This window comes from Anser cygnoides, chromosome 5 (genome assembly GCF_040182565.1).
Source record: "Anser cygnoides isolate HZ-2024a breed goose chromosome 5, Taihu_goose_T2T_genome, whole genome shotgun sequence".
Taxonomy (NCBI): Eukaryota; Metazoa; Chordata; class Aves; order Anseriformes; family Anatidae; genus Anser; species Anser cygnoides.
In genome coordinates this window covers 60,522,904-60,546,134 of record NC_089877.1, presented here as the reverse complement: position 1 = coordinate 60,546,134, position 23,231 = coordinate 60,522,904, and the positions used below count along the sequence as shown (strand labels likewise).

Below are 23,231 nucleotides of genomic sequence, written 5' to 3'. Positions count from 1 at the left end.
TTATCTGCTATTCCTATGATTCACAGGGCTGCTCTTGTGTTGATAAATCAGAGAACCTGAAAGAAAATTTTGTGATGAGGCTCTTCTGATCATTTAAAGTCTTGAGTAGTTACAAAAAAATTGGGGGCCTTGTTAGAAATTCACAATCTATTGTATCTTGAATTGTGGTTTCCTTATTGTAACCTGGCTGTTCAGAAATATAAAGAATCCATTGTCATTTAAATTTTGGTAAAATACAAATTCGGTTTTTTAATTCATTCAGAGCTCTAAAGGGCTAATTATGTTTTTTTGGTTTTTTTTGTCAAGCATGTCCATCTATGCAGTTTTCATACTGATACTGCGAGCAAACTAAACTGTTCTGGGAGTTCCCGGAGAAACCATCTCAGGGCAGACTTAGTTTCATTTCACCCTAAGCAGACGCATTGTATTTGAAGACTGAATAATTGCAGCATAAAAGATTATTTGAAAAGACACTGTTTAAACCTGTCCTTACAGGTTTTTTTCATCATCAGTCATAAGCTTTAGAAATGTAAAATGCTTTCTTCAGTAAAACATTAATTTTTCTCTTTCTTTCTTCACAGGCATGTGCATTGGTTATTTTTGGCATTTGCGTTGGTCTTCTCAGTTTAGTTCTAATAATTTTCAATTGGATTAATCAGTAACAGCATATTGTTACTGTCTGAAGTGGGCTTCAGGAGAACATCAAGAACCAGAGATATGTCAAAACTACTGAAATGAATGCTGAACATCCTAAAGAAATCACTGTCGAAGAAATAATCCTCTGGTTTTTAGTCCATTAGTAACGTTCTTTCTTTAATCTTGAGAAGGAACTCTCTTCAGTTATTGCACAATAAGTCTTTGCTATTCTAAAATATTAGTTTTTAATGATGTAATCATGACAGGTAAAAAGATCTCTTGAGAATTTCTGCAATGCAAAAACAGTTTAGTGCACATGGTGAACAAAAGCAGAACCTTGAAATAACTTTTCTTCTAGAGAGAATGATATGGACAGATTTTATATCAATCCTGATGTGCATGCCACACATTATCCTAACAGTGAAAGACTTCTGTTGCTTGAATAATTTCCAAAACTTCAGCCAGTTCATATAAAGAACTTCCTGATTCCAAATGTTCACCCTAATTTATCCAAATATGGATTCAGAAACCAAGAGCCTTAGCCCAGTTTAATGGGCACATCGTGGTAATTGTTTTCTTGAATACAGTTTTATACCTCTGTGTACTTGAATCATACTGAAGTAATTTTTAAATTAGACGCTTTTGCCCATCTAGCTTAATAGGTTTTAGTAGCATTAGGAAGTCTCAATTTTCAAGTTAAAAATAGATATCTCTCAATTAATGTCTGCTTTTGAATGTTATTCAATTTACCTCACTATTCCTGATGGTGGAAAATGTTTCTTTTTCTCTCTTACTCCCATTTCTACTAGTGTTTCATGTTTGAAATAGAGCATATCTAAATGTTATGTACTGCTGTGTGTCAGAGGAGGTTTGGGCTTGAAATGTGAAATTCTGCCTGTGTTGAAGTCAAAGGAAATTTTATGTTTATGGGACCTTAGTTTTACCCCAGATCTCTAAAATTTAATGTACCCTTCTGTAATTCTTTCTTGGCCTAAATGGAATGTGACTGCAATTTTCAACACCAACTGGGCTCTGGTATGTATGGTATTGGGTGCCCACCACAAAAATTCCTCATATCTTCCACTGCTTTCATTCTACTAATATCACGGTAAACCTTCTTAAATTTGTTACTATCAGATGGAATAGGATGGCTTTAAAATAACCTAATCTCTTTAGAGACTATATGCCCTAAAGAAGTTAAGCCTCCACAGGAACGGCTTGTGTAAAGTTAAGAAATTAGACCTCAGACTCAAATGGCTTGATTTAGAGAGTGGGAAAGTTCTTCATCATTTCCAGATGCAGTATTTCTTTTAATTTAGGTTAGCACTTTTACATCTGAGAATTGGTATAAGACACAAACAAAACATAGCAAAGTAATTTATCTATGTAATTTGGAAGCAGCTAGTAAGTGCCATTTATATTTTCTTTCTGTCCGTAAGGTGCACAGTTAGCACACCTTTCTCTAGCTGGAAAATCCTGCTGAAACAATGCTGTTAATGCGTTGACGTATGTTTTATCATTTGAGGTAGGGAAGATGCCCCAGTAAATTGGCATTTCTAACTTCTTAGCAGCAGGTCTGTGTTATTGAGCTCCAGTGCAAACAGATCACTCAACTCTCGGGATCTGTAAGATGTTTTTCACTTCTGATAGATGGCCTGAAGGCACCCAGGTGGTGTTGGTTGTGCAGCTTGGTACTGCTTCAGGAATCCTTTGTGCCTCGGGAATTTTCTTCGACTTAGGAGTTTAATACAGAAATAGACTTGAGTGGTAAGGCACGGGCAGTAACTCACAAGTTTGGTTGAATCCCCGTTCTGTAGGAATTGGTACACTATATTCTGGAAAAGGTCGCAGTCATTTTTATCACAAAGCTTCTAGCAGAGGTTTCATGATGCAAGGTGAGCCATCTAAGAGTTTTTCACTACCAGAAACAGCATTCCACTCTTGGCCAGAAGGTCACAACTTCTCCTAGGGCACCAGCACTGGCGGTGGCTCCTGCTCAGCGTGTTTAACTAGCAGAAAGCCCGTGTGACCAGGAGATGTGACAAGTTATCTGCCAAAACAAATGAGTGAGCTCTTTTAGGGTGGAGGGAGTAGGACTGCCTTCCTGTGCAGCAGCAGCCACTAGATGAGTGTTTTTCTCACAAACCTCACACTTGACCTGCTGAAGCAATCTGTGCACACTGAGCATGCCTCCAGCTCGAGCGGTCTCTGGCCTCCTGGGATCGAGGGGTCAATCAGACAGCTTCTCATCATTGTGTGAGCGTTAGGGATTGAGGCTCTGCATCTTGCCTTTGTTCTTGCAGTTCTTTTTCAACTCTGCGTAACCAGGTATAGCCACCTTACCGGCTGTGGCTACCCTCTAATAGCTGTTTGATGGGCTTTGGGGTTCACTATAGGGGTGAACTATAGGGGTTCATCCACACTGGCTTTCTCTGACAGTAGTGTAAGAAGCTAAAAATATACTTTAATGAAGTGTATCTTGAGAAATCGATGATAGCAGTAGATCAAGAAATTATTTTCTGACTGAACCAAAACTTTTTAGGAAAACAGGAGACGTGACAATGAAGTATAGATGTTTTGTTTTTTGGGTTTGTTTTTTTTTTTTTCAGACATTAGGAATTAGGAGGAATATTTCTTAGAATTGGGAGGTTTTATGGAAATTTTCTCATTTATCATATGCTCTTGTAGCTTACTATTGAGTGGAAGTTGTAAGACATCATTGCAGTCACTTTATTTTAAACTCTAAACGGCAGGACTTAACAAAGCAGATTTATATTATCTGTGAAGGTGCTGAAAGTTGACAAAGTTTTGCTAAGCCTTTGCTCTTACTTTCTCCTGAAAAAGCTGAGCCTTGCCCTGCATTGCAATCTTCTGCTCGTACACAGACAGCTGGGTTTGTGTACATCATGTTAAAAAATGGGGACTCACAGAATACCTGAAATAAGGTGTCAGTTTTACAGTTGATCCCTGTAATGCTATGGAAATCACTACAATTGTTTTTAATCTGTGGGTACGCAAGCCTGGCTATTAACTAACTGTCCTGGTAGGTAGGCTCTGGAATGATGAATGCCAGTGTGTGAAGTTAATACACCGTGAGGATGAAGGGAAGCAATTTGCACCTCTGCTGGAGCTCTGTTATTACATTTTGGCTGCAGTGCAGGAAGGATAGGAGCACATTGCTTTGCAGAATGCGTTATCTTCCACTTGAAAAGAGCTGGAAATCCTGCTACTTTTAAGAAGCTTGGATGATACATAACTTAAAATGTGGGGAGAGGGGCAGAAAGAGAAAGGGCTTAGAAAAAGGTGCAAGCATTTTCCGCTATGAAAAAACAAAGCAAGAACACTATTTTTATCCTCTGAATCTCCCAAAGACTCTTCTGTTCATTATGGCTGTGTAAGGGTTTCACTACCGTTGTACACAAGCATGAGGTTTTTTGAGCTAAATGTACACCCGCTCTGGAGCTTTCTGCTGAGTCATGTGCGTCTAAATATATTTTTCTTCTTGTGTACAGATTTTTTTGGCTATATTTCCACATTTCTAAATTTTAGTGGTTCTACTTTATTATCTGTAGCTAGCATTTCTGAACTCACTTGGCAAGGTTGCCTTTCCCCAGATGAACAAGAAGAAAAATGTAGAGATTAAAATTATTTGGTAGCCTTTGATTTGTTTTCACTCATTCTCCTATTTCCGTACCTTGCCAGTTTAAAAGCTGCTCACGTTTCAGATGGCCTGTGGTAAACTGGGTGCGGAGAGTGTGCAAACAGCATTACAGAAATGAGTACTGCAAAACAAGAGTGTTCTTAACCTGTCTTAGTATTGTGGCAGATGCTCCTGTTTTACTCCCGTGTTTCTAAGCAGTTTGCATTCTTAATACTCACCTTCATTGCAGTAAGTTGGTTTAAAATTTTTTCACGGCCCTGTGTAGTGAAAACTGAGACACTGAAACCGTCCTGCTCTCTCTGTCACTCCTTTCCCCTTCCCTCCATTTCGGTTTTGCATTAATCACGGAATTGTAGGGGTTGGAAGGGACCTCGAAAGATCATCGGGTCCAACCCCCCTGCCAAAGCAGGTTCCTTCGAGCAGGCCAGTTGTGTGGCTCTGGGCAGGAACGTGCCATTAGTTGGGCACTCCACATGGTCATTATGGGGAGTGCAGCGTGGGTGAACGGTCTGCCTTGAGTCACGCCTTGTGGCTCTGGTTTTCACTAGGTGTCTGCAGCTCGTCATTGCCTAAGGTCAGTGCTAGATGCAGGCAGGCCTTTTTGGTGTGTGCCCGTCATGTCTGTCCTTGTAAGAATTTGTCTTTTTGGAACATGGAGATGTCATAACTTTGTAACAGGGGAAGCCTGTGCTGATCTGGAGCTCTTAAATCATTTTTGTCACACGGAGTGTACTCAAGGTGCCGTATTTCATGCCCCTGCGATCCTCCTAATGAGGAAAAATGCGTGATGGTCCAATTGAGCTGCTAGGGCAAGTGCTGAATCCTACCCAGCTGGTAAACGCATTGTTTCCATGAGAGAGGATATGGGCTTGTACTTCATTACTGTATGAATAGTATGTTCATTACTGGTGCTGCACAAATAATCACTTCGGTATGGATCTGGAAGTCAGTGCTCCAAAAGCTGCAGTGCAGGGAGGCTGCAAGTACCTCCACTGGCGTCTCCCTTGGGCACTGGTAGAGCAGGATTACTGTGGACTTTTTGCCTGACCCAATATGGCCAGTTTTGTTTAAAATAAATTCCTAAAATTAATTTTAAGATTAATTGTAAAGAACACGAACCATTTTCATTAGCATCAGCTGATGCTCTTTCAGTATTACAAAGGATATGTGAGGACAGAATTGTGCCTGTTTTGGATACAAATGATTAATTGCTTTGCCATCGATGCAGATGTGTACCTTTCTCGTAAGCTAGCTCCCGAGCTCTTCCTGAGCCAAAGTGAGGTTCAAAATTCTGAATCATGCTAATTCAGCAGCCTGGGATCTTTATTTGGCTTACATTGATATTTGTATAAACAATAGAAGGGGTGGACATTTTACCACTGCATCACTGCATATGCTTGAAGATAATCAAGTTGTTTCCAAATGTCCCTACGGGGATGAAGATTAGTGTTACCTCTGTAGTGGGCATCCTAATGAGCTCTCAGAGATTCAACTTTCGATCAGCCCAGGAGGTAAAGTAACATTGATTGCTGCAGAACTCCTTTCCTAATTAGATTTAACACTTAACCCAAAGTTGTTGTTTTACAGTTGACTTCAATGTTGAAAGCATTCATTATAGTTGTTCTGCGTACTGAGAAACCGTGAGGCATATCACTGCCTAACGACTGCCAGTGGCAGACAGTTTTCAGTATTAAAAAAGAGCTGCCTAACTTCTACAGTTTGTGGTGATGTTTTTTGTGTTTGTGTTTGAGTAGTGCTCATTCAACCGTGCTTAATGTGGAGTTGAAATTCTGTTGAAAATAAAAAATAAAAATCATCTGTATGTAAAAAAGGCCTAGCTGATGTCTGACCTGTGTGTTGTGCAACATGTTTCCTATTCTGAATTCCCTGTGGAACAGCTAGGATATGTTCCGAAAAAGCAGAAAATAAAGAACAGTATTTGCATAACTTGTTTGCTTGTCATCTTTCCTTCCCCGTGCCATGTGCGTGGCCTGCCCGCTTAGCGAAGCAAACCTGGTGCTGGGTTCTCTGCCCTCGGTTCCTGAAGTGTGATGGCGTTGCTGTTAGCCCCAGCTCGGGCTGTAGCATTTCTCTAGCCAGGGAAGGGTGATTTCCTTAAAATAATTCCAGCAGTGCCTGGTTCACTGTGTTCTCCTGTGTAATTGTCTGTGATTCCTCATTCTGAGCACCGATGTCTTGCAGCACCCAGCTTGCAATGAATGTGCTCATTGCTCCTCCAGGACCTGTCAGCTCAGCAGAGTTTGATTTTACTCTTTGAGCTATGCTCTCCAAAATGTGAAGGGTGCAGAGAATTGCAGTAGACTCCCTCATAGGTATTGGTTTCATCCACAGCAGCCCTGCCTCTGTTTTGCTTCTGTGAAACGAGAACCAGCAGAAGAGATGTAAGTGGCCACAGCCACACAGCGTGCCCCATGCCAGCGCTGCCTCCAGGCATGGATGGCGGGAGCCGGGCAGGGCAAAGCAGGTGGAAAACTGCTCATAGAAACCCACGTGGGAAGGGCATTTTTGTGCAGCAAGGTAAGGGGTGGCCGGGGAAGGCAGAACATTTCTTTAAGGAGCAGTAGCAAGAGGGGTGATGGCTGCACTGGAAGGGCTCTGGAGCAGGGCCATGGTTTTTGGGTTGTAAATCACAGAGCTCTCTGATTGCTGTCCAGGCTGACAACCTGCGAGCACAACCCCAAGCATTCTGCAAAGTCTAAGGGAGTCTTGAATTGAATAGGAGAGAAAAATGGACAAACCTCATCACTGTACTACTGGCTTGATTCCAGAGCTGTATGAATGCAAGTGTGCTCGTCGCATGGAAATGAACATCAGCAAACTTGTGTTTACTTAATAACATTTGCCCCAACTAGAATTGGTACCAAATAACCCCAGAGCTGCCTTTTTCAAGTGCGATGCGTTATTTTGTCCTGCACCACACCAGCTGCTTATACCTGTTTCTGTTGCTGAGCGGGTCCTGTCCGGGCTTGGCATTTCGCTTGCCTCCAGCATAGCTGCTCGCATGTTAGTGGTTTACACAGCAGCCCTAAGACGCCAGGCAGCTTGCTGCACCTGGTTTAAATTTAAAGCTCGTTTGCACATGATGTCACACTTTTATTGTCAGCATGGTGAAGGTCAAGACAGTTCATTTTGGGAAGGTTTGCATTGTTGAGTCTTTACAGTGCAGCCATTAATGCCTTAACCATCTGACTTACATTTCAGTTTTCTGGCATGATGTAATCAAAGGCACTAGATTTATACGAAGGACAGGAGGCTGGTGTGGTAGCTAATCAGCCCGGGTTGCAGAACTACCTTTCTGGAGACCGGGGTGGAAATGATCGCTCCGTTTTGTCATGCAGCAAATCGTGGGTCTGGCTGGAGGAGAGCTGAGAGGTCTGGAAGCTGGGTGGTTGCTGGAGGCTGCTCCTTCCAGGCGTGCGGGGAGCGCTGCCAGCCACCCTCCCAGGCAGGTTACAGGATTGACATATGGGGACCTAGAAGGGACCTAGGACATGCTTATCACAGCACAGAACCTAGAGCTGATGAGCATGAAAACCTCAGGCCCTATTCTCACCTCCTCAAGCTCGGCTCTGCTGTTTCATTTTGAACCTTGGTCCGGAAGCGGGGCTTTGATGCAGCATTTCCCCAGCTGGGTTTGTGCAGCCCGTGGCTGCGGATCTCCCTGCAGGAAGGGTTTAAGTAGCCTGTGTATTTTACAGCTTTGTACGGATCTGGCACTGGGAATAGCTCACGGGACGCGTAGTGAGATTTTTGCTTGGGGATTTTGATGAACAACTTCCACCGCTTTCAAAGAGAGAAATGACCGAATCCATGCTTTTTATTGTCTGCGGTTCACCTCTCTTTTTCCAAATGCATAAATTGTTATTTGATCCTTTAGACCTAACATTTGAAAGGCCTGACCCGTGTGGCAGAGTCAGCAGTCTGGCCTCGTGTCGGTGAACACCAAGCATGGAGACAGAGGCAGTCTGGACAACATCTGTGCTAAGTGTCCCTCTTGAGCCCTGTCTTGGTGGTGTGGAGGCTAACTTCTGAAAGAACACTGGCCTCGCCTTTCTCTGGTACCCATTAATTGCCAGTCATTGTGCAGTCACAGGAGCCTGTCTGGGGGGGCTCCTCAGCCCCGAGTTTTAGGAGGGGTGCAGGGGAATCTCCTCTATTACTCCCTGGCCAAGTGCTGGCTGAGTCCTTCAGGCTTCGAGCTCAGAAGTATGGAGAGCTGTAGGAGAAGTCCCAAGTGGGAGGCGAGGGTTGCCAATGTGAGATCTTTCTGGAAGCCACTTTGCTCAAAGAGGGGGAGCTGTGGCTGCTAGAAAGAGCCTGAGCTGCAACACTTCCCTAGGTGCCTTCCTCTGCCCAGGCTCCGGGGGGAATTGCGGCCTTTCCTGCCTTTTTGATGCTGTGTACGTGATGGGGTACAGGGCCATGGGGCAGATTTCTCTCAATGAATTTACATGGTATTTATCCCCAGGACATTGATCCCTCTGTTTCTCTCCAGGAGCACTGCAGCACAGCCAGGCCCTGCTCGCGGACCGCCATGTGCAGGGTGCTGACGATGAGGAAAGGCAGAAGCAGAAACCTGCCCAAGGGCCGTGGCACTCAAAAGCAGGCCCCGGCACATTTGTTGGGTGCTGAGGACCGAGGCATTCCCATGGCGCTGTGGGTTTCATCAGTGTTGGAAGGGGCCAACAGTGGAGGCGAGTGCGGATGGCCCGGGTGCCGCCGCTGAGGTGAGCAGGCCCCTCACAGGAGGCCGTCCCCAGGAGCTGCGCAGGGATGGCCGTGTTTAATGCTCGTAAGAGCATCGCTGCTGGAGCCGGCTCTGAAATTGTTGTTGAAACGGCATGGTTTTTTTTCTTTTGGTATTTCCTGGCACGGTTTCCACTGCTGTTTACAAGTCATTTCTTCTGGAACCATCTGAGCAGCGGGAACACTCATCTGGGCCTTTTCCAAGGGGAGATTACTCGAACGATGGTGGAGAGACGTTGTCTCAGCCTGGCTGCCAAATGTTAGTAAATGTCGTCTGTCTTGTCATTCCTTAATCTGACTGTTCAGTTTGGTGGGTTGGAAGCCAAGAAATGACGCTTGCCTGAGGGATGCAAAGCCTCAGGCTGGAGATACATGGAAATCATGGATAGATCCCTCTGCCCCCAAATGTTGGTATTCTGAAGGTTGATATTCGACTTCCCTTCAGCCACCCAGGCCGGCCTGCTGGGGCAGGGGCCTTGGATTTGCCATGTCTTGTCTAAACTTGTCCAAACCCAAGCCAAGCCAAGTCCTGGCCTGGGCACTTCCCCGCTGCCCCTGGACCCTGCGTGAGGGTGCAGTGCAAACACAAGGGGTTTAGAGGTTCTAGGAGAGAAATTTCCCCTTTTGAAATGAACCTTAGCGCCAAGAAAAGAGTCTTTTAAAGATGTAATCCTAAGCACGGCGTTGCTCTAGGTATAAAAAAATTCCACCTACATCAGATAGCGCAGCATCACCCATGAGGCTCCAGCTTCTGAGACTCAGGGGATGCTGCAGCAATCTGCCAAACGGAGATCTTGAGGGACTTAGGGATTCTGGGCACGTTTCAGCCCTTGCTTTGACTTGCAGGGTTTGCCTCTCCTGCCTTCAAGGAGAGTTGGATTGCTCCTTTGAAGGTGTTTGCTCTTGGGATCTTTCCCCTGTGAAAGAATAACAAAGCAGCTTTGGCTGTACAAATCAACTTGGAAGTGAGTTATAAAGTGCTTTCCTTCTATTAAAATTCCTTGTCGTCCCCCTAATCCCCACAGCACGCTGTTAAACGAGCTCTTGAGAAGCTGAGCACTGAAGTCATTTCTTGTGTTGCAGAAGGAACTCACTTAACCGGGAAGGTCTAAAAAGCAGAGCCCCACGGATGCTGCTTCCACAAACAGGTGAGGTTTTGCTGGGGACCCCAAGAAGTTGACAGCTCCTGGTTGTCCCACGCTGCCCAGCACCAGAGGGTGACAGGTATACCTGTGGGTCGGTCCCCTGTTCTGGTATGGTCAGGAGCCTAAATGCCAAGGGCTTTATTGAAAGCTGAATCTTCAGGATCCAGCCCTTAAATCACTTGGATGTGTCTGCAAATTTCAGGGGTTGGGAGTAGGGTGGTGGGGTGGGTCTTTTAGCAGGAATTTCTGCCCTGGACATGAGCTACTCGTGCATGGGGTCTCACTAGTGTAAATCAGTGAAAGAGGTACTTCATCCCTCAAGCCTTTAACACCAGCTGGTGAGGGGCAAGTAGGAGGCCATGTGCACGTTTGTCTTCCAGCCTGGAGGCTGCCATCGCTTGGAAGCCTTAATCAAGGCCCAAGAGCCAGCTGAAGCCAAGTTGGGTTTAGCTGGAGCTAGAGAGGTTCACAGGGGCTCCCTTTTCTGGTTTCTAGCACAGCTGGCTTGGTCCTGGAGTGATATCTGTGGTGGGAAGCTGGGGACAGTGCCCCCCCATGCTGTGCTGGGTGTCCCTGCTGTGGGGATGGGGACCGGAGCGCCCTGCTCCAGGGCTTGGGCTGCGCCTGATGGGAGCGTGGTGCACAGCTCCGTGCCACTCCCCGCTGGGCGCCTGGAGGGGACACCAAGTGTGCTCACGCCAGATGTTTCAGCTTAGTCAAGCTGGCATCATCTACCCCCAAAACAGCTCCTTAGAGAGATCCCATGGCCCAACCCCAGGCCGTCATTAGCTTTGGGGGATGTGTTTGAAAGCACATAGCACAAGCCCCGCTGTGCAGGGGGCTCTGGGGTGGGGATGGGGACATGGGCCCTGCTGCCCCGAGGCTTGGCAGCCTGCGCCTCCCCACATGCACAGTTGCCTGCTCTGCCCTCACCCCGGAGATGGTCCTGCTGTGGTGGCCCATCTCGTGTCCTCATCCTCTGCCTACAAGGAAACCAGAGGAGAGCCCAAGGTCAAAGCCTGCACTCAGCAGCTTATGACTTGGCCGTAAACACGCTCACCTCTCCACAGGCGACTCGCCCGCAGAGCTGGGAAGAGCAGGAGCTGCCTACCCGTGCTGTCGTGGCACTTCCCAGCCTGCTCCATAGAAATGTCTCCACCAGCATTAACTCTGAGATTATCTGACCACCGCATGTCTCTGGGGGCCAGGCAAATTTGGCCACTGCAGACCCTTGAGATGTGCATGTTGTGTGCTCACAGGGCGGCTCCGCAGGCTGCTCCCAGCCTGGCAAGAGGGTTTGGATCGAGGTCACCCTTATTTCCAAGTTTCTTTACCATGTGGTTAATGTCAACAACGTTTTAATCGGAACCACAAAAATGCCCAGGTTGCTGGAAGCATTTTTAAATGAGCCTGGAAAGCAGCGGTGTCGTTACCAGGAACTGCCGAGCAAACACAGAGTTCAACAGAGCAGCACAACCCTTTTTGCTTCTGTTCTCTGCAAAAAAGGTTGAAACGCAAGGAGTGGAGAGAGCCATTTGCTGAACCTGCAGATCTATTTTTACTCCCCTGCTCCCTAATGTTCTTAGAATAAATTTTTTAGTGCACAGCAGGGTAGGAAAAAAATAGTGCTGATGGCATCCCTGCTATCCCCATTGTGCTGCGAGGAAAGATGTCAGCTGCTTTGCTGACCTGTCACTTGCACAAAACCACATTCCAGGTACAGAGGCCATTTGCTCATCGCGTTTTGCTTGATGAGATGGCCACCAGGGTTTATATATAGACCCTGCCTGCCCTGCCAAGTTGCCTTAAATTCCTGCTAGTTGAATGAAAGCCGGAGGGGGTGAGAGAGGGGCAGCTTGAAAAATAGAGCCGCTAATCTGCCGGTGCCTCGGGGAGAGCCGGCCGGGATGTCCCGGCTCCCGGGGATCAGGGTGGCCGCGCCATCCCGCGGGGCGGGCGAAGCAGGTGGTGGCCCCGGGGCTGCTCCCTGCCCCAGGGTGCCAGGGGCTCAGTGGATGAGGAGGGGTTGGGAGGGATATTTATAGCGTGGTGCGGCGCTGGGGGTGAGCAGAGGCTCCGGTGAGGTGAAGGGCATGAGCGTGCGGGGCAGCTCCCCGAGGTGGTGGCGTGCGAGGAGCAGGAGTGCAAATATCCCAATGGTGGGGCCAGGGGTCTGTAGCGAGGTGCCCCACAGCCTTATGGGGTGAGTCCTGAGCCCTCCATCGGTGCGTAGGGAGCTGAGCAGGGGGAAATGCCTGGGGCACAGATCCAGGCCCCGGTGGGTGCTCCCCAATGCCATGCCCTGGCTTGGCCAGGCACTGCGGAGCTCTGCTCCTGGCCAGGAGCACAGCTGTGTGCTCAAAAGCTGTCCTCTTATTTGTATGAGCTGATTTTGAGGATTGCACGGCTTGCTTTGGATCGGGCCTTTCGGGTTATGCCAAACCCCCCCAGCTAAGCAAAGTTTGGTCAGAGACAGCAAAACGCTGCACTTGCCCCTGGCATTTACACGGTGGGAAAAGCCCGAAGCAGCCCCGGCCCCGCGGCCAGGCCCACGTCTGCCCCAGCACCCGCTGCCTTCCCCGGGAGTTCTGGGAAGTGACCAGGAGGCTGGGTGTCATGCTTGTTCTTCTCTCTGCCCTGTCTAAATAAATGATTTTTCTTCTTGAAAATGCTGTGAACATCTAGGGTTCACATCTGGTTTTCGCCTTTCTTTGAGCACAACAGATTGTTGTCCATCCAAATTCAAGTACGTGCTCAATACTTATTAGTGGCACGTTATGAATTAGCAGTACCTGATGTTTGGGCAGGCGCTTTAGGCTCTAAGCTTGTGCCGGTGGACACCTTTGAAAAGAAAAATTCTTCTACTTTTTGTGACTGTAGAGCAGACCTTGGGCATACAAAAGCGAAGCAAAGGCGTGCTCAGTGCGTCGTGAAAACCCCCGTGGTGTTCAACGCCAGCTCAGGAACAGGGTGTGGGGCTGACTCATGGGTTCGAATGCTTGGATTTGGCCATGCTGTAGTGGCTCTTTCAGCTTCATTTAAAGACAAATATTTGAATGATGAGCTGGTGAAAGCAAAAGGGGAGGATGGCCTCAATCCACGGTACGGGGCAGGGGATTGCAGCAGGTCCTTCGATGAAGAAGGGAGCAAGCTCTGAGCAGAGCTAGGGGCATCCCTCCTGCTGTGTACAGGGCTGTGTCCATGTCTGTGTGTCTGTCCGTGTGGTTCTTCTGGCTGAGGCTGCTTCCCCTTGGGATGCCTGGGGATTTGGGGTGGCTATGTTTGGGTTTAGGGAAGATGAACACCAGATGGTTTTCCATGGGTGGATTTCACAGTGCCTTTGTGCACTGCACTGGGATTATTTGACTCTCCAGTGAAAGGTGTCTCGTTTGCTTTGTTTTTTTAGACAGTCCTGCTGGCAACTTTTCATTCCTCCCAAGGATGTTGGTGCTGGAGACATTAAGCTGACAGAATTCCCCATCCAGCCCCATGCAACTTGCCAGTCCCCAGTACATGAGTGTCCAGGAGCCATGGCTTAGGTCCTCAGGGAAGCTGACCTTGGTTTCAGCTCAGATGAATTCCTCTCTTCCTCCTCCTCTGGCTCCCAGGCCCAGCACTGAGATCAGCCAGGTCTGGAAGCCCTGAGCAGAGCACATCAGAGCTGTCAAAATCCACCTCAAATGATGAATCCTGTTGCCTTTGTATCCGCAGGGAAATTTAATTATATCTATATACATCAATGGGCTGCTTGAATGGTCCCCTGCAGCAGAGACTTAATGTCTGCCGAAGTGAGCACACGGACCCCTTGAGTTTGGCCATCTTGAGCAACAAGATCTTCTTGTTGGTGGTCTTCTACTGTTCTGCGTGCACCCCAGGATTCAAGGAAGTGTTACTCAGACCTTTCTGAAAGGTTTGTTTCGTTGTAAAGGCTAACATCAAAAATGTCAAGCTCAGAAGCAAAACATCCCAAACATATGCCAGGTAACTGAAATCCATGGGAGACGATGAAGTATCTCTTGAATAGGATGCTACTGGGGGGATATTGCTGCTTTTGTAACACCAGCGGGTACTACTGCAAGGACAGTAAGACCAGGGTGCCCTTGCCATGTCTCTTTGCTCAATATTCCTTAGATAATCTCTCCTGGTAACTGTGTTGTAGATTATTTTGAGGGATTCCCTAGTGAAACTCATAATGGTTGTCAATTTAACAGTTAAAATACAACTAAGTAATAAACTTTTATGAAGTGGCCTCAGGTAAAACCGCCGCTGTAGTTTGTCTGTCTGAACTAATACATCTGCAAGAAACTCCAAGAAACTCCCAGGTTCGCATCACACTTTTGGTAGATTTTCTATCAGCTGATGTGGCGAAACCCAAAGCATCAACCGCACGTCTCTGCTCGCAGCACGACTGAGTGTTGGTGGGAAACAGGACTTCTCTGACGTACGTTTCAGACCCTGGTGACTGGTGACTTGTAACTTCTTACCCTTCAATATGAACCATTAGCTTTGTCTTAAAAGCTTTATCTTCTAAAAAGTCTAACCATGCCCTTTCAAACATCACTATCTGAACTGTCCACCCAGAAGAAAATCCAGTCTGTTCTTCGGTGCTCTCTCACCTCGTCCAGCCGTGAGCAGCAGCACAGCCCAACCACACTGCCGGGGCAGGACGGCTGGGGTTTGCTCGGTTTGGGTCAGTGCGTTCACCCTGTAACCTTGACAGGGAAACAGCTCCCCCAGAATCGCCAAGTTTGCTAGTAGATGGACACTTCGTACATCGGTGGTGTGGTGAGGTTGGTGCCCTGCAACTGGCTTGTTTAGCGCAATAAAAATATATTGGGTTCCTAAGATGTTGACCAATGGGTTTGGGAAACAGATGATTGATTCACACAGCTGAGAAACAGGGATTGTAATGTGTTTTGCCAGAGGAGACCAGTTTGACGGATGAGTTCATTTAAGGATTATGCTATAGATAGAGCTGTTGACAGAATGAATTTGTTTTTATTTTTCATCAGTAGGTATAACACAAAGCAGAACTAATTGGAAGTAGTTTCCTTGTGGCATCTGGTTGTGTTTCTTGCTTTAAGTCTTTCACACGCTGTAAAATTACACCAAGGGCTTTTCTTCGCTTCGATTCGCTTTCCAAGATTTCCATCGCTGCTTTTCGAACGGGTTCCCAGTGTGTAGAAATGGCAAGGAGTGCAGACATTAAGAAATGGTGAGGAGTGCAGCCAGGCTGTTGTTCCTGCTTATTGCACAAATCTTCTGGTGCACGTCACTCACCTACCTCAGCAGACACACCGAGGTGTCCTCACCTCACTGCTGATGGCAGAGCCGAACCATGACTGCCCTTCCAGGTATTTTTGATGGCATTTTAAACTGTGACCCGTGCTAAATATCATTCCTGTGCAGATGGATCTCTTTCTGCGTAAGGCCCAAACCTGGGAGGTGATTATGTTTGCTCTGGGAGGTGCTCTGAGGTTGAAGGAAGGTGTTGAGTTAAGCTCTGGAAATAGCTTTTCGAGGCAGCCAGAGAACAAACCCTGGTGCTGCTCGGGGGATTTGGCTGGCCGCACTTGCTCTCCCCGTGGGATGCCTGTGGCCCCTCTGGCTCAGGACGGGTCCTGGCCCTGCATGGCCCCCCCAGCTGCTGGTGGCCCTCATGGGATCCGCTCTGGGATCTCCCAGCTGAACTCATGCAGGCTGCTGGCGCGGAAATCTGGGCTTTGTGGTTCTGACCCGTCTTGCAAATTTGATCTGTGGGTTTGGGCTTGGGGTTTTTGTGTGTGTGTGTGTTTGTTTTATTTTTCCTTTTAGTTTTTCTTTTCCAGTTGTGGTCAAATAAGAGTTTTCCAGAACTGACTCACACAGGGCCAAAGAACAGGAATGCAGCAAGCGCAGCCGCGCCTGCCAAACGGGTGGACCAGCAATTGCAAGGGAGAAAATATCCCCAGGATCCTGCCGCCAAGTCCAATACCTGAGGAGAAGAGCCCATGTGATTTCAGGATTATATTTCAGGCTAAATTCTAGCCTTCATTTGGCCCCAGACCTGAACTTTAAGTCCTAGCCAAAACATAATCCAGATTTGAACGCCGGCTATTGGCCTATCTCATCTTCTGCTCATCATATGTGCAGTCATTCAACAGAAGCTGAAATGTGTTTTCTCTGCCAAGAGCCGTTGGTTTCCAAACAACTACATCAGCGCAGTGAGCGATGGAGTTTCCATCAACTGCTGTCGGCCAAATTCAGTCATCTGCATTCAGGTCTTGGCAGGTATAGGAACTTGGAGTTGTCACCGATTTTTATATAAAATCCTACTTAATTGTAATTTCTCATTCTGTGCTTTGGTTCTGTTAAAGCTCTTGGAATGGCAAATGAATGAGAGCTTTTTATCTTTTCACTACCAAGATTTTTTGTTCTTTAATTGACCTTTAAAATAATTTAGTCTAGGCTTGGATCTGGGTTAAATATAGCTGGTTATTTTCACTCTGAGTATGTAATACATGAAAGAACCTAGGTATCCTTTGAATGTGTTTGGACAAGCACTGTGTCTGTGTGCAGGTATGTATTTATAAACATTTGCGCTGGGTGTACTAAAATGACACTTCCAAAATCAAGAACTTTCTCTCCTGTAGCAAAATATTGTACAGAATGCACTGTTAGGTTTCCAAAAATTGGACAGCCCAAAGAGTAATGCACTTCTTGGAAAGAAGCTTCCATGGAGGGGATACGGATTGATCCCTCCGTAGCTGCGAAATGACCACGGAGCCGTTACTCACTGTCATCTCATAAAAACAGAACTAGACGCTGCCTAATGAAACTGCCCAATGGCAAGCTTAAAGCAAGCAAGAGGAGACCCTGTTCCACCAGGCTTCAAGGCACTGCAGAACACCTCCTAGTGGATGGATGTTGTGATGCCTAAAACTTTCACAGGGAGAGAACCCCCCATCTTTCTATATTCCAGGGCTGGGAAATATTTAGCTGATTTCTTTTTTCCTGTGTCTTTTACTTTGCTTCCGATGTTAGAGACTGCAGGCCAAACCAGCGTGAAGAGGAATCCTGAATACTGGGGTCCTGGAGACCGGTCTCCAGCAACATCAACCCTCAGCGTTTTGAATGTATTGACTAAAGCAATGCCGTGAGTTCTGGGGATGTGCTTGGAGCATGGATGAGGCCCTCGCTCCAACAATGTTCATTGTCCTGCAGGTTGCTCCGCTGGAGAGTTTGTTGGAGCAGATGCTACTTCTGACAGCACTGCCTACAGATACGTATCTCGGTGGCATTAAACTGGGGGGGACTAGGGCTGGGTGGGGAGACTGAGATATTTTTGCCTTTCAAAAGACATTGCTGGGATAGCAGCAGAGTGCTATAATAAAACCTGAGGTTAGCTGGTGAGACGTTAGGCATAGTCATACTTGTACAATCTTGTAGTCTGTAGGAATAGGGCCAGATTCCTGGAAGCAGATGAATCCTCTGCTGGTACTCACCATTTCTGATGGGTTTGGAGACACCAGGAACCACCTGGGCAGCAGCATGTCAATACTCAGCCAGTGTGTTTTTGCATACCGTGTAAATGCAGTTGTTTGGAACCAATTCTTACCTTGCAGCCCTTCACTCTCTGGAGAAAGAAAATGACACAACTGTTTAGTCTAATCCATAAAATGAAAAACTGTCTGGGGAACTGAGTGCTACATAGTGGAGGAATCCTCTGCTTGTGAACAAGCAGCTTGGTTTGTTTGAGTGGAGGCAGGGGCAGGGCCAAGGACTTTCTCACTCCCATAAAAAACAGTGCAAGAGGCAATCTAGCACAGGGAGTGATGCCTGCTCAGGGAGCTGGTTCTTGTGAGCCAGCCGCTATCTTCTTGGGTAGGAAAGCTTGGAAAGATCTGAAACTGTGAGTGGAATCAAACTGAATGTAGTTTCACATATCTACATTCTCCTATCTGCCTTTTATCTCCCAGATGTCAGTTTTGATCTTACGTTTGATACTGGAACAAGGCCACGTCTTTGCTTGTTCAGCTTGTTCAGCCTGAAGTGACGGCCTCTCTGAGGAGCTGGCTCTGGTTCGTCATTACATTGCTGTTTATTTAGCCATTCAGACCAAGATTCCTACCTAACTGCACGGTGCAAATGTCTCAAGTTGGTGTAAAGGAGTGTCTGGGGTTGCCCAGCATTATGTCTGCTCAGCTTCCTAGGGCCTGCTCTTCTCAGTGAAAGACTTGGTAGGCAGAGCTTCAGGGGCCTTCCACCGCTCTGGCCTATGCCAGCGGGTGGGATGGCACAAAAAGACAACCCAAATCCAGAAACTGGCCACAACAGTGAGAGCGAAGATGGGTGTACCGCATAAATTCACTGGGAGGGAATGGGATGGAAGGAAAAGCTGAAAATGACCCTTTCTCAGATAGTAAAACGTAACCTCTAGTCCTTTCACCCGACAGCCTGTGATCAGCAGAGACACCAAATTCCCCCCTCCTATACCTGCTGCAGCCACTTTTCATGGGGTGGAAAGCCCCATTAGCTCAGACCTACCAGTGCCATTTGGCAGCTGTGGTGATTTACAGCAGAAAAGGCTCATTGTCTGCAACTGTCAAGGCAGGTTCTCCAACTTAATTTGAAATACTTTTACTCCTCCAGATGATTTACTCCTCAAGCACAAGGTAGTAATTTTACCTCCGTGTTCTTCCCCCTTTGCCCGTGACAGACTGGATCCCACGCACGGTCCCCTTCCAGAGCCCTGGTGTCAAGTGGGTGAGATGAAAGCCACCCCATTTTTCATGAGCCCTTGTGAGCGGCTCGTAAGCAGATGACCGCGTAGCCAATTGCCGTGTCCATTTTGCAGGCACCTCCAGCATTTTATGCGGTGTCTGAATCTCAGCAGGCACCTCACGCCCGCTAATGGCTTTGCTAGTCAGCCAATCAATTGGTTATTTACGGCAGGCATGTCTCAGAATTGTCGGGTCAAGTTTTCCTACCCTTAAGTATTTCGTTCAGAGGAGCACATAAATCCTCTCCTGCCTTTTGCGTCTTAAACCTTCTGAGTGTGAAACCAGTGGGTTACAGATTCCAGCAAGAGTAGTGAACTGTATTTTAAAGTTGTTGTTCGCCTGGCTCTTAGGGACTTGGGCGCTTTGGCTGAGTCATGAATCAGGTCACCCTGGAAGATTTATAGGCATTAAGCTCTCTTCTTGGTATCCTTTAGCTCCGGAGTCTGAAGTTGTAACCACGGCAATTGAGACCTCTCCTCTGTCCCAGTGTTTTTCTATTTAAGGTGCTCTTCTGAAAAGTCATGGTGACATCTTAATTGGGCGCTCTGAAGTGGGGTGCAAGAAAGGATGCAGTATCCCTTTACTTGCAGAGTTTGATCCTGCTGCTCCAAACTTCTTAAGCCCACACATGGGAGGATGCAGCACTTGTGTAAAGTGAACTCTGGATCTCATTATTGAGCCTGTAAAGACCATAATGCCCCAGTTATTTGCAGCTGCATATGTCTAGGTGCTGCAGCAATATGATTCAAATTTAACCAGAAGACTTCCCAGTCCTGAAGATTTAAATGCTAGCCACCAAGGTACAACTATTTAAAGCAGCACCTACGCTGCACTAAGGGCGTTTAAATCATTCAGAAAGCATGGGGTAATTCCTGGGCACACCATTTGTAAGTGTAAGAGACAGGATCACACTCAGCTTTCTGTTCAGCCTGTAGCAGTAGGTTTTCAACATATGCACATGTATAGAAGTGAAAAACGTCTATTGTAAAATCAAATGAGGGAAATTAAAATAAATCCAGTTTCCAAAGCTATGAACACTGTGTTACATGTCAGTGGCTTGAACAATAAATTGCTTACCAAAGGGAACTAGCTGTAATGACACAAAGTGGAGGTTTTGTTTGGTCTCATGTCAGAAAACAAGTCTTTTCCCCATCAGGATATAAGCAAATTTGTAACTGATAATAGTGCAAATGTGCCTTGAGCTTTCAACATGTCTAGAATTTGGAAACTTCAAGTGGCCTTGTCCCCAACACGTAAAACTAATTCATCTGATGATAAAAAATATCTGACTATGAAAATTTGGACCGATCCACAAAACTCTCTGTAGAAAAACAGGGACACCTCTCTATGTGTGGCTGGGAGCCTGTGCAGAACAGTATGTTATTTGTCTTCTTCCTTTTGCCAGAGCTCCCAGAAGTGCCTGGACCTGCTGAGCAGCGATGAGCACGTTGTAAAGGTAAGCACAAACATGACAATGAGAATCCAGACCTAGGAGTCAATGTGCCTTGTTTCAGCCTTTCACACAAGCAAAGAGCATCTGGTAGAGTGTCTCCAACTTCCTCAGTGCTCCAGCCCACGCGAGGCGCCCCGCTTGTTCTCAGAACTCCACTGGCTTTTCCAGCCCACCCAGACCCTGCAAGGCAGTGATTTCTGGACCCTTCCCCCTCAAGGAATACATTCAGATCTTCCAGCATGTCTTCCAGCCCTCACAGGGCACTGTCTGGGTGACCACATAACCCCAGGATATGTCCGAGCCCCCCAGCGCTGCCCTGGGGAGGTCACTGCCACCCTCAGTGTGCAGGCAGCTCCAGGGTGGCCTCCAGCTCCGGGTTTGCTCTGGAGGAGACGAGGACAGACTGGAGCTAGCTTGAAATGTACCGAGGTTGTGTGGGCGACCAGTGGCCACATGATGCACTTACATGCGTTCATTTAGGTCCATGCTCTGAAAATGACGAAGGTCCACATTCTTCGTGGTGTTGTCCGGGACTTCTGCTGACCAGAGGACAGATGTCCACCTAAGATGACTCAGTATTTACAAGGTATTGGCATTCCTCTGTTTACAAATGGAGACCACTTAAACTAGCAAGTATGGGCATTTGAGAGCACAAACTGAAACTAACGAGAAGATATAAACACCGAAGTGTTAACCCATGAGTGACCTCTGAAAACAGCTGCATGGGGAATGTGGAGCTTAACAAAAATCTTCCTGTGGCACTCACATAGGTGATTTGATGAGCATTTGCAAAGACGAACCGGTCCTCGTTAGAGGGTGGCAATGCGCAGACGTGCACACATTTATAACTCCTTAATGAAAGTCGAGGCAGGCAACTGGAGAGGCTCTGGAGAACGGAGGCTCCTTGGCTGTGATGTTGTGTTATCAGCTCCGCGGCTGTGCGGGGAACAGCGCTGTGTGTGGTGGAAGTTTTTAAAATGATTTTCATCAGCATGATTAAATACTTATTACATGAGTCAGCCATACGGGCTTCATTAAACCAGTGAACTCAGAGGAGCCTCCTCATCTGTTTATGAAAGCCATCTGGAATTCCGGATCGCTCAAAAGAAATAGGATGGATGTAGCGCAGTGTGACAGAAGCTGAGCTCCCCTCGCAGAAGCTGCACGAACCCGTCGTGCACTCCTCTCCCCGCACTTGGGCAAGGGGGCTTTAGTTTTTCTTTCTGCACATTTCTGGGCAAGGAATCAAGATCTGACATGACTTTGACAGCGAGACTTTAAATATACCCTGTCAGAGTGTGACACAGGCACCTTTTTCTGGTGGCAGGATATAACACAGCTTTAAAAAAAAAAAATAGACGCAAGCTTTTGCAGGGGAGAGAAGTGTACCTTGAAAGGAAGGGCTTAATGAACTTTAACCAGCCTTCCAAGATCTTTATTAGTTGCCCCTTTATCAAATTAAATTCACACTGTGCTAGGCAGCTTAAGTACTGCAAGCTGATGCCATGTGCTAAGTGCCAAAGTAGGCTTTAATTGGCTGTTTAAATGAGAAGCGGGGCCCTGCTGCGCAGCACATGCACGTGCACACGCATGTGGCGGCGGGCAGCCCCGAAGGAGCCTGGCTCACATCCTTGCCCCACTGGAGCAGCAAAAGGAGGCACCAGATTTCTCTTGCACTGGGATGGGGGGATCTCACTGGGGGCTCTGTTCCTCAGTGACCACAGGAAAATTCACCCGAGGGTCCCCGCGCTCCGTGCCCACAGCTGAGAGCTGGTGTGGTGGAGAAGAGGTTGGGGCGGGATGCTGGAGGTGGAGATGTCACCTGTGGAGTTCCCCAGAGCACAAACTCTGGAGCAGCGAGGTCAGGAAACCTGCTGGTGAACATGGCAAGGCTCTCATAAAGATTTTTTGTATTGGTCACAGCTCGGTTTCGTAGATCACAAATTAGTCACAGATGTCAACACGAGTATCCAGAGCAGTAAAGGTCAGGCGAAGATGAGCGGGTCACTCGTCCTTCAGAAGCATTCTGATCTGAAAAATACATGACAGGGGCACCAGCGGTGACCGCAGAGCGGAGGTGGCAGAGAGCTCTGCTGCTAGGACCGGACCCTCAGCCCTGGCCGCCTGGGAGGGGCAGGCAGGGGCCCCACTGGGATGACCCGAGTGAGACTGCATGCAGCGATCATCTGCCCAGCTCCCCGCTCTGACCCTTAGCGAGAGGAACGACAACCGCATCGCGGCGGTGTCTGTCGTTATGAGGGTGGAAGCGGTGCTGGAACTTGCTGCATTTGCGCAGTTGCTTTCTGTTAACACATGGCCTTAAAAAATGCGATTGGAGAAGCTTGTTAGAGAGCTAGTGTTAACATCTAGTCCCAGCGCAACTAGGCCTGCCTGGGCTGCAGGCCACCCATGCGCCCCGCTCTCCCCGTGCAGCTGCATCCTCCCGGCACCAATGCTCAGCCTTTGAGTTCTCCCCACACCCCTGCAGCCATGGGGCCGGGCAGCCACAGCAGTGAGCCCTCAGCTTGCTTTCCACAAGACCCCAGACCAGTGGGGCAAAGGCTTTTGAGCATCGCTGTGCTCCTGGGCAGCGGCAGCATCACGGACCACAAAACTTTTTTTTCTTATTTTTTTTCCCCTTTCTCTTTTGTGAAGCAAAAAAGTATTCGTCCACTGCCAAGAAGGCTTGAGGCAGATCTGTCATGGGTCCTTCCTCTGGCTCCCTGTCCCTCCTGCCAGCCCTTCTCTTGCCTCCTGGCCCCTCGCATGCCCCCTCCCTAATCCTTCCCTGCTCCTGGCTTCTCCCT

General features: G+C 47.5%; 1 protein-coding gene and 1 long non-coding RNA gene across 3 annotated transcripts in view; both read left to right on the top strand.

Moving 5' to 3' along the window:
• SLC38A6 (solute carrier family 38 member 6) overlaps window positions 1-6,244 on the top strand; it is a 45,254-nt gene extending 39,010 nt beyond the window's left edge. The window contains exon 16 of the mRNA XM_066997382.1: window positions 582-6,244. Coding sequence (XP_066853483.1) covers window positions 582-662 — 81 coding nt within the window. The 3' untranslated portion in view covers window positions 663-6,244. The remainder of the gene's footprint in view (window positions 1-581) is intronic.
• Window positions 6,245-8,551: 2,307 nt separating this feature from the next.
• On the top strand, window positions 8,552-22,682 carry LOC136790872 (uncharacterized). Of its 2 annotated transcripts, XR_010831677.1 has the most exons (7): window positions 8,552-8,718; window positions 8,814-9,323; window positions 10,148-10,212; window positions 13,921-14,190; window positions 14,554-16,479; window positions 17,233-20,427; window positions 20,905-22,682. It is a non-coding gene; the product is annotated as an uncharacterized lncRNA (long non-coding RNA). The 2 variants fall into 2 exon arrangements; XR_010831678.1 differs by lacking the exons at window positions 8,552-8,718; window positions 8,814-9,323 and adding an exon at window positions 9,911-10,029.
• The last annotated feature ends 549 nt before the right edge of the window (window positions 22,683-23,231 follow it).